Source organism: Scyliorhinus canicula, chromosome 14 (genome assembly GCF_902713615.1).
Source record: "Scyliorhinus canicula chromosome 14, sScyCan1.1, whole genome shotgun sequence".
NCBI classification, from domain to species: domain Eukaryota; kingdom Metazoa; phylum Chordata; class Chondrichthyes; order Carcharhiniformes; family Scyliorhinidae; genus Scyliorhinus; species Scyliorhinus canicula.
In genome coordinates, this window is record NC_052159.1 from 158,657,927 (window position 1) to 158,668,950 (window position 11,024).

The following is an 11,024-nucleotide window of genomic DNA, read 5'->3' on the forward strand; positions in this document are numbered from 1 at the left end:
GCAATGCTAACCACTGTCCCACCGTGCCGCCCCTGGTCCTTGGCGCAGTGAGGCAGCAGTGCTAATCACTGTCCCACCGTGCCGCCCCGGGTCCTTGGCGCAGTGAGGCAGCAGTGCTAATCACTGTCCCACCGTGCCACCCCGGATCCTTGGCACAGTGAGGCAGCAGTGCTAACCACTGTCCCACCTTTCTTGGCCTACGCCTCAATTGAGTCCCACACCAATTGAGTTTGACCTCTGATAGGGCCCAGCAAGACTCTCTGTTGTATCAAATTCAAGGCAGCAGCTTACCACCACCTTCTCCAGGGAACTAGGAATGGACAATAAATGTCAGCCGTGCCACCCCGAGATTAAAGTGCAAAAACCCTTCCTCATACTCACACGTTTACCCGGCTCGCCCAATTCTCCTTTCTCGCCTTTCATCCCGACACTGGAGTGTCCCTGTGGAAATGGGAGGAGTCACTTGAAATCGGTAACATTTCTGAAACTGGACAAGAAAGGTTCAAAACCCCCTCGCCTTTTGGAAGTTTCATTTTGCAAACCACTTTTGATTCAAAGGAATGTTATTCAGCCGTGTGTGTTACTGCTGGACCGGATTCACACCCCAAAACTAAAAACAACAGCATGGGGCGGGATTCTCTGATCCTGAGGCTAAGTGTTGGCGCCGTCGGAAACGGCGTCGCGTTTCTCAACGGCGTCAGTACGGCCTCAGGATCAGCAATTCTGGCCCCGACAGGGGGCTAGCACGGCACTGGAGCGGTTCACGCCGCTCCAGCTGCTGATCATGTCATGAACTGGACGCCGCGGGATCCGCGCATGCGCGGCGTCTCCATTCAACGTGCCGACGCCGACACAACATGGCGCAGGGCTACAGGGGCCGGAGCGGAAGAAAGGAGGCCCCCAGCCCGTGAGGCCGGCCCGCCGATTGGTGGGCCCCGATCGCGGGTCAGGCCCCATCAGAGGCCCCCACCCCCCAGGGTCAGATCCCCCCCACAGGTCCCCCCCCCCCCCCGACCTTTCCACGGCGCGTTCCCGCCGGCAGAGAGCAGGTGTGGACGGCGCCGGTGAGATTCATTTTTTTTTTACAACGGCCGCTCGGCCCATCCCGGGCCGGAGAATCACGGGGGGGGGGGGGGGGCGCGCAGAGCAGCCCCTGACTGACGCTGCGCCAACCACGCCAGTGCCAATGCGCCGCGTGCCGGCGTCGGGGCGGCTCGGCGCGATTTACGGCGGTCACGGGGATTCTCCGGCCCAGCCCCTGGCTGAGAGAATCCCGCTCATGTTCCGCAAATTTAATTCTCACCCAGAAACGCAGGCGGGGCTGACGGGTTTATAATCCTTTTGTTTTTGAGACGAGACGCTATTTCTAGAATCAAGAATTTTAAACACCAAACACGCAGCCTGCAACTGGATTAACCCACACTCATTCTTTCATATTGGAAAATTACAGAGCAAATTCCAAGATCCCAAACAGTTGATGAAGTGGCACCGACTCAGAACATTAAACTCTGTTTCTCTCTCTCCACAGATGCTGCCCAACCTGCTGAGTTCATCCAGCATTTTCTGATTTTATATTAGAGCAACCACGGTGCTACGTCAGCATGTTTACATGGAAATGTTGGGTTAAAATGGTGCCGTAAATGCCAGGTGTCGATGTAAAAAAGGAGGAACGAGGATGAGAAGTCTGTTGCACAGATCCACAAGAGCTTTAACACAATTCTCGGATACTCGAACAGATTGATCCAAATACTCACAGGGCTTCCCGGGAACCCTCGCAATCCGGATTCCCCTTGATCTCCCTTCAGACCCTGAAAATAAATCAGTCAGAAGTTGGTTTTCAGTGTTTGCGCTGAATATTTCAATAACATCTTTAACATCGCAAAATGTCCCAGAGTGCTTCTCGGAGTTTAGCAAACAGAATCTGACGCTGAATCATATAAGGATATATTAGGGTAAGTAACCAAACACTTCACCAATGAAATAGGTTTTAAGGAGTGTCTTTGAAGGAAATGAAATGAAAATCGCTTATTGTCACGAGTAGGCTTCAAATTAAGTTACTGTGAAAAGCCCCTAGTCGCCACATTCCGGCGCCTGTTTGGGGAGGCTGGTACGGGAATTGAACCGTGCTGCTGGCCTGCCTTGGTCTGCTTTCAAAGCCAGCGAGGAGGATAGAGAGGAGGATAGAGAGGAGGATAGAGAGGAGGATAGAGAAGAAGATAGAGAGGAGGAATGTGAGGTGGATAGAGAGGAGGATAGAGAGGAGGAATGTGAGGAGGAATGTGAGGAGGATAGAGAGGAGGGTAGAGAGGAGGAATGTGAGGTGGATAGAGAGGAGGATAGAGAGGAGGATAGAGAGGAGGATAGAGAGGAGGATAGAGAGGAGGATAGAGAGGTGAAGAGGGAATTCCAGTTTAGGATCCAGGCAGATGAAGACACAGCTGCCAATGATGGAGTGATTAACATCTGGGAATGCTCAAGGGGCGGAAATTGGAGAAGCATAAAGATCTCGGAGGGTTGTGGGGCTGGAGGAGATTTCAGAGGTGGAAGGAGGATATGGGTGGGTGGTTGAAGCCAGGTAGTAATTTGAAAATGAGGATGAGAGTTTTAAATGGAAGCCGTTTCTGGCCTGAGGTTTCAGTGAGCAAGAGGTCCATCTTTGGAACCTGCACCTACTGCAGGCGATGGTAGAGATTTGTTCAGTGCAGAGCATTCATTGTAAACAGTTTGTGCTTCGAACGAACTTTCCCCCTTTGGCAATTCCCAGTTATTATTGTGTTGTTATAATGGGCTTATTTACTGTACAAAGCACCATACATTCATCAGGGATTTGGGGGGATGGTGGCGTAGTGGTATTATTACTGGACGAGTAATCCTTAGACCCAGAATAATAATGCTCTGGGTTCCTGAGTTCGAAACCCACCAGGGCAGACGGTGAAATCTGAATTCTATACAAAAACTGGAATTGAAAGTCTAATGATGACCATGAAACCGTTGTCCATTGTCATTAAAAACCCATCTGGTTCACTAATGTCCTTTAGGGAGGGAAATCTGCCGTCCTTTACCCGGTCTGGCCTACATGTGACTCCAGACCCACACAGCGATGTGGTTGACTCTTAAACACCCTCTGGAATGGGCAACAAATGCCCAGCCAGCAGCAACCATATCCCATGAACTAATTAAAAAAAACACCTAGTGGCTTCATTTATGAAGGCTAGGCACTGGAGAACAGTAATATATATCAGGTATGAAGCTTGAAGACGTCAGGGCTGTGTGTGTGCGCTCTGCTCAAAGCAAAAGTGGAACTAAGACTGGATCACATGACACATTTCCCTTCTGGTGGTGTTATTCTTCTGTCCCATAAAGATATATTGCATCAGATACCAGATAAACTCTGATGTGTATTTAACTATCCTGCAAAATGACCCATAAAGAGATGTGTTTAAATCAACAAACCTTCTCTCCGATCAGGATTTTTGTCGTTCCTCCTGTCAGCTCTGCACCAGGTGGACCTGGGGGTCCTTGGATTCCTGACTCACCCTTTGAAAATACAGACAGAATGTTTGTCAGAACAGTTAACATTGTCCACAAGCAGCTTGACTCCCAAAACGATAGTCCAAACGATAGTCAAAATGTCCCAGCTGTACCCACTTTCTCCCTCCTCTCCATCCTTTAGATCCTGATGTAGTTCAATGAGATTGACAGATTTTTAAACAGTGAGGGAATCAAGGGCGGACTCGAAACGTTGGCTCTTTTCTCTCCCTACAGATGCTGACAGACCGGCTGAGGTTTTCCAGCATTTTCTCTTTGTTTTCAGATTCCAGCATCTGCAGTAATTTGCCTTTATTCGGGAATCATGGGTTATGGGGATGAGGTGGGAAAGTGGAGTTGAGGATTATATCAGATCAGTCATGATCTCACTGAATGGCGGAGCAGATTCGGGCCTAATGGCCCAACTCAGCTCCTACGTCTTAGGGTTTTATAGCGCCCCTTTCACCTCCCCCCCCCCCCCCCCCCCCCCCTCATCCCCAACCCTCTCTGATCCTTATCCCTCCCCCTCCCTCCCTCTCATATCTCCCTCCCCTCTGGCAGGAAGTTCGACAGGAAGCGCTGGCAGATTTTTAATCATATGTCGGTGGACGTTGAATAATTTGTGTCTTATTGGGTGAATCATCTTGTTTGTGAAAGGGAATTGAATTTATTGGTGGGATCTCCTCACCTTCTCACCCTTTGGTCCATAGAACTGCACCCCCATGTTTCCCTGTAACGGAAGGAAGAAACAGTCAACTGAGGCTGGACCACAACAGGCTTCAAGAATATCAATAATATTAATATCAGTAATACCATTGGTATCAATATGAATAATCAATAACATGCTGAGACAGAATTCGATACAGAACGCCTTCGACTAACTCACAAAGTGAACCTCAGGTAACGTCTAGTTGAACTTTAGGACGAAGGTGTTGGTTTATGAGATCGGAGTCTCTGCACTTTGCTGTGATCGGTGGATAATTAGCAAGCGAACTAGTTCAGCAGCTTTGATCCTTCTGTTTGTGGAAGGTTCTGGCCGTCACACGGAAGGACAAAAGTCAGGAGTGTAGTCGTCCTCATTTGGTGATTGTCCCTTTAAGAGCACACATCAAAGTGTGGGTCACCGCAACATCTCTGCCTAGGAGCCTCTCCCGCCGTGGGGGCGATTCCACACTCTGAGTCCCGATTGGCCACTCAGGCCATGTGACCCTTACTCTGCTGTGTTGCCCTGAAAGGAACAATCACCACACCTTTCAAAGACAAAGCTCCGGTGTATGGCAGCAGTCATCGAGCAGAGCGTTGTTGGCTCAGGCGTGATGGAACATGTTTGTACACTGGAGGATTTTCTGTGTGGTGAGGAAGACTCGCCCAGGAAAGCAGCAGGCCCTCCAAAGCCTGGATTCTTGCAAGAGTCACACGAAGGCCCTCAACATTGACTACTGCACCTGGGAATCACGAGGGGTGAAGGAGGAAAATGGCAGCATCACCTGGGGGCTGTGTGCGCCACCACAATGATCAGCAGCTACAGTGACTTGGCAACAGGTGGCAACACCGGAAACAACTTGATAACCACCTCACCTGTGGCAGAAGTTGCCTCTTATTGATTTGCCTCTTCAGCTTTGAGCAAAACTGCACCAAGTGAAACACATCATCCCCAAGAGAATTGTTGTAATTCTATCATCTCACACAGTTGGAGGGAAAGCAACAGTAATAACAATAATATTAATGCAATAGCAATAATACCAATCCTGGCTCTGAATAGAATCCTTTACCTTTGGTCCTGGAGTGCCAGGGATACCTGGAGGACCCTACAACAACAAAATGAAACAGACTGTTAACAAAAACAGCTTGCATTTACATAACCCCTTGAATGTAAAACATCCCAAGGTGCTACACAGGAGGGTAGCGAAGAAAAGGTCACACAAATCATACCAGGACATATAAGGGTCAAGTGACCAAAAGCTGGGTCAAATGGGAATGTTTTGTGGGGCATCTTAAAGGAGAGAATTAGAAACAGAGAAATATAGAAATTAGAAACAGCAGGAGGCCATTCGACCTTTCCAGCCTACTCTGCCATTCAATATGATCATGGCTGATTGTCTATCTGAATGACACACTCCCATCTTCTCCCAATACCCCAGGACACCTTTAGTGGATAGAAATCTGTCTATCTTTTGTTGGTATAATTTTCAGAGATGAGACACAGCGGCTCCTGTATCCACTTCAATTTTCATTTAGTTCCCATTTAGTTTTGTATAAACTCAAAATCGCCTTGTATCAATAATACACTGAGTTTGATCTCTCGAGACATCATGTCTTCCTGGGAATTTTCACTGTCTTTGCTGATTCCATAGTCTGGGTTTTGATGTGACCTTGTGTTTACCGATCTTCAAGGTTTGAGGATTCTGTCTGGCCCAGCATGCCTCTGTATGTGACCTGTCTCGCCACAATTGCGACATTTGTTTTCTCAACACTAACATTGCTGTGTAGAATGCCCTATCTGGTTACACCTATGATATACTTGCATATTGAGATATCTTCTGGCGCTGTATCCTCCCCATGTGTGAAGCCCCAGTTTCAGTACGTAATCTCGTTTTGACACAGCACACCCCCTCATTTTATTTCTTTACTAGGAGGTTATCTCAGCGGTTTTGAACCCAGGGATTTGTTTGAATTGACCATCGATGTGCAGGCAGGAAAAAATTCTCTTTTTCAAGAAAGAATATATTCAATGTTTTAGCATTGTGTTTCCTTATCTCTGTCCGAAATGGTTTACCCTGAATCCTCAGACTGTGACCCCTGGTTCTGGACACATCCATCATTGGTAACATCTTCCCTGCATCTACCCTGTCTGGTCCTGTTAGAATTTTATACGTCTCTATGAGATCCCCCATTATTCTTCTGAACTCCAGCGAGAACAATCCCAACCTAGTCAATCTCTCCTCATGTGACAGTCCCACCATACCTGGAATCAGTCTGGTAAACCTTCGCTGCACTCCCTCGAGAGCAAGAACATCCTTCCTCAGAGAAGGGGACTAACCTGCACACAATACTCCAGGTGTGGCCTCACCAAGGCCCTGTATAATTGCAGCAACACATCCCTGCTTCTATACTCAAAACCTCTCGCAATGAAGGCCAACATACCATTAGCCTTCTTTACCGCCTGCTGCATCTGCATGCTTACCTTCAGCGAATGGTGCACAAGGACACCCAGGTCCCGCACACTCCACTCTCCCAATTTACAATCATTCAGGCAGTAATCTGCCTTCCTGTTTTTGCTTCCAAAGTGAATAACCTCACACTTATCCAAATTATACTGCATCTGCCATTGGTTTGCCCACTCGCCCAACCTGTCCAGATCTTGCTGTAGGATCCCTGTATCCTGGTCACAATTCACCCTCCTACCCAACTTGGTGATGTGATCTCTCCCTCTCTCTCCCCCCCTCTCTCCCTATGCCAGAACCAATTCTCCCCTTCCTGATTTTAACCCAAAACACATTTTACACAGGAAATAAGAATAAAGAAACTTACTGAAGGTCCAGGATATCCTCTTGGGCCGATGGGTCCTTTCATTCCAGGATTCCCTGATACACCCTGTTTAAAATAAATGAAATGCCTTAGGACTGAGAGAGTAAGAGGAGACAGTCAGACATTGGTTTGTAGAATGGATGTTTCCAGAAATCCTCAGAGATCAAAGCTCACCTGTATTCCTGGTGATCCTGGGAAACCTCGCTCCCCCTTCGATATTGAAGACCCAATGACATCTCCTGGGTCTCCCTGTTTAAAAACAAATTCATCAGAGTATCAATTTAGCTGCAGTGGGACATGAATCCAAATGATGTCGAGCTCTTGGAGAAGGAGTGGAGGAGGCTGACCGGGTTTCAGAGGCTTCAATTACCGCAGAGACTGGGGTTATTCTCTTTGGACATTTCATCGAGGTGCTCAAAACCATGGAGGGCTTTGATCGACGGGAAGGCCGATGGCTGGAGATTGAAGCCAATGGGCCAAAGAACCAGAGGGGGAGATGAGGAGAATTGTTTTGTTTTTTACAGTGAGTGGTTGTGTTCCGGAGGCGATGGGGGCAGATTCAATAATAACTTTCAAAAGAGAATTTTTACAAATACTTCAAGCGGAAACATTTTGCAGGGGCTACAGGAAACAAGGATTGGGAATGGGCCCAAATGGATAGAGCTTCCAAAGAGCCAGCACAGTATGAGGGGACGAATGGCCTCCTGCGGTGGTGGAAGCCTCATTGACTTCCTGTCAATCGTGTAAATGACAGGATTGTATTGTTTGGACAGGAGTCAGACCCTCTGTTACACACAACTGAGCTGGGTTTTCACAGAGACTGACTCTGGAGGAACTGGAAACAAATTCAGGTCAAAGAGTGCAGAGAATGTGGCATGAGATTGTGGAACTCACGGCCACTGGGAGTGAGGGGAATATAGATACTTTCAAGCGTATTAAGGTGCAGGAAGCCGAGCGCGAAGGTGAATGACGAGTTATTGATGGTCACAACTAGTCTGCCCACGACAGCAAATATATTTCCAGAGTAAAGTCCCGTGGGGACAGAAACATGCCGGGTCCTTGTTGGGCCGGCCTTTACATTCTGTTCTTAGAGCCCATCTGGGTGGGCTAGTCCCAAAGAGAGACCAACAGGCACCCCCATGGGCCTCGTGGGTTATTACAAAGAGGGAGAAAGGAATAGAAAGACTGATAGAAAGATTGGCCGAGGTGTAATAGTGTGAGAGGAGCCTGACATGGAGCATAAACATCAGCATGGACCAGATGGGCAGAATGGCCTGTTTCTGTGCTGAATGCTGTATAATTCTTTGTTACATAACTACTGAGAATAAATGTTAAATGATAGGTATTGTGGGAGAGGCTATCAGATGTGAAAGATTGACAACTGCACATGTTTATCAAGCCTTACAACACCAGGTTAAAGTCCAACAGGTTTGTTTCAAATCACTAGCTTTCGGAGCACTGCTCCTTCCTCGGGCGAATCCTCCGGTGACTCGTAGTTCAACTGAGGAAGGAGCAGTGCTCCGAAAGCTAGTGATTGAAACAAACCTGTTGGACTTTAACCTGGTGTTGTAAGACTTCTACTGTGCTCACCCCAGTCCAACGCCGGCATCTCCACATCAGATTTATGAAATAATAGTAAGCAATAAATATAATTTTATTGGATGAGCACATCGGGAAATATGGAGAAAAGATAGGTAAGGATATCCGACTGAGTGGGTGGGGCAGAATGGCCTCATCCTGTCCCTCTGATTGTCTGAAGATGAGTTCCCTGTGGGAAACATGGATGTGAGAATGAGGAAGGACAAGGGGAATATGGATTATTCCAGACTGGTTCTTCACACTTTCTTGAATTTTTGAACAAAAAATGAAAAGTCAGTTTGCCTTTTTTACCTTTATCCCAGGAATGCCGGATTGTCCCTGAAAACAACATTACAACATTGTGAAAATAACGTCCAGAAACTCCACACTCACACCTGACCAGAAATCTCAAATTCCAAAGTCACGTTGAATTACAGATACTTACTGGAGATCCTTGTAAACCTGGCAATCCGGGAGGTACCAGAGGTCCAAGTGCACCCTGAAACAGAACATCCCACGCTCATGAACCTCTGTCCATCATAAACAGCTCCGACCAATCAGAGACTGACCACCTCTCCCACAAAATTATATTATGCAAGGGTTTAAAAGGAAGATGGAGAGTGGGATCAGTCTGGGTGGGATATTAAAGAGTGAGTAGGGGAGAGTGGGATTAGACTGGGTTGGGATATTAAAGGGAGTGAGGGGATAATGTGATTAGACTGGATGGGATATTAAAGGTGGGGGGGAGTGAGGTTGGCGGAGGGGATTAGACTGGGTGGGATATTACCGGTGCTGGGGAGTGAGGGGGAGTGGGATTAGACTGGGTGGGATATTAAAGGGTGTGGGGAGTGAGGGGGGAGGGGGATTAGACTGGGTGGATATTAACGGGTGCTGGGGAGTGAGGGGGGAGTGGGATTAGACTGGGTGGGATATTAAAGGGTGCGGGAGTGAGGAGGAGAGTGGGATTAGACTGGTGTGATATTAAGGGTGTGGGGAGTGAGGGGGGAGTGGGATTAGACTGGATGGGATATTAAGGTGTGGGAGTGAGGGGGAGTGGGATTAACATGGGTGGGATATGAAAGGGTGTGGGGAGTGAGGGGGGGAGTGGGATTAGACTGGGTGGGATATTAAGGTGTGGGGAGTGAGGGGAGAGTGGGATTAGACTGGGTGGGATATTAAAGGGTGTGGGGAGTGAGGGGGGGATTAGACTGGGTGGGATATTAAAGGAAGTGAGGGGGAGAGTGGATTAGACTGGGTGGGATATTAAAGGGTGTGGGGGGGTGAGGGGGAGAGTGGGATTAGACTGGGTGGGATATTAAAGGGTGGGTGGGAGTGAGGGAGAGAGGGGGATTAGACAGGATGGGATATTAAAGGGTGCGGGGAGTGAGGGGGGAGAGGGGGATTAGTCGGGGTGGGATATTAAAGGGTGTGGGGAGTGAGGGGAGAGGGGGATTAGACAGGATGGGATATTAAAGGGTGCGGGGAGTGAGGGGGGGGAAGTGGGATTAGACTGGGTGGGATATTAAAGGGTGTGGGGAGTGAGGGAGAGAGTGGGATTAGACTGGGTGGGATATTAAAGGGTGCGGGGAGTGAGGGGGATTAGACTGGGTGGGATATTAAAGGGTGTGGGAGTGGAGGGGGAGAGAGTGGGATTAGACTGTGGGTGGGATATTAAAGGGTGTTGGGGAATGAGGGAGAAGATGTTGGGGAATTAACTGGGTGGGATATTAAAGGGGTGGGGATGAGGGTGGAAAGATACACTTTCACAGACTTCATTAATGAACACTAGCAATATTTATTAATAAGAATTGTACAGCAGCTGTGATACCCGCTCCCAAACGTCTCTGTCTAGGAGCCTCTCCACCTTGGGGTGATTACACAGTCTGAATCCCGATTGGTCACTCTGGCCAGGTGACCCTCACTCTGCTGTGTTGCCCTTAAAGGGATAATTACGACATATAGGAAGATTAGGGTTGGATTGGGTGGGATATTAGTCCTGGAACTCCCTCCCTAACAGCACAGTGGGTGTACCTACACCTCAGGGACTGCAGCGGTTCAAGAAGGCAGCTCACCACCTCCTTGTCAAGGGCAATTAGGGATGGGCAACAAATGCTGACCTAGCCAGCAAAATCCTCATTCCTTGAAAGAGTAAAAGACCATGGAGGAGGGAGTGACTGAGAGGGTGAGAGACACACTTGCTTGGGTAGATGGGCTGAATGGTCTTGTTGTGTGCTAGAAAAATCCCAGTATCGAGGCTTACCTTTGTACCGTTACAACCTGGGATTCCTGCCGTACCTGGTGGCCCATCTTGTCCAGGCAACCCCTGTGATGAGGAAATCTGTCAGAGGGCTTCTGATTTGAAACGTTCAGTCAGTGTTTTAACTGTGAAT

General features: G+C 48.3%; 1 protein-coding gene across 2 annotated transcripts in view; it reads right to left on the reverse strand.

Moving 5' to 3' along the window:
* Positions 1-11,024, reverse strand: part of LOC119977334 (collagen alpha-1(IV) chain-like) — a 149,866-nt gene that overhangs the window by 101,147 nt on the left and 37,695 nt on the right. The window contains exons 6-13 of one of the 2 annotated variants that reach the window (XM_038818117.1): positions 8,947-8,973; positions 7,231-7,305; positions 7,060-7,122; positions 5,301-5,336; positions 4,217-4,258; positions 3,454-3,537; positions 1,755-1,808; positions 382-441 (exon numbers count right to left, since the gene is read on the reverse strand). In XM_038818117.1, coding sequence (XP_038674045.1) covers positions 382-441; positions 1,755-1,808; positions 3,454-3,537; positions 4,217-4,258; positions 5,301-5,336; positions 7,060-7,122; positions 7,231-7,305; positions 8,947-8,973 — 441 coding nt within the window. The remainder of the gene's footprint in view (positions 1-381; positions 442-1,754; positions 1,809-3,453; positions 3,538-4,216; positions 4,259-5,300; positions 5,337-7,059; positions 7,123-7,230; positions 7,306-8,946; positions 8,974-11,024) is intronic. The other variant, XM_038818118.1, reaches the window with a different exon arrangement.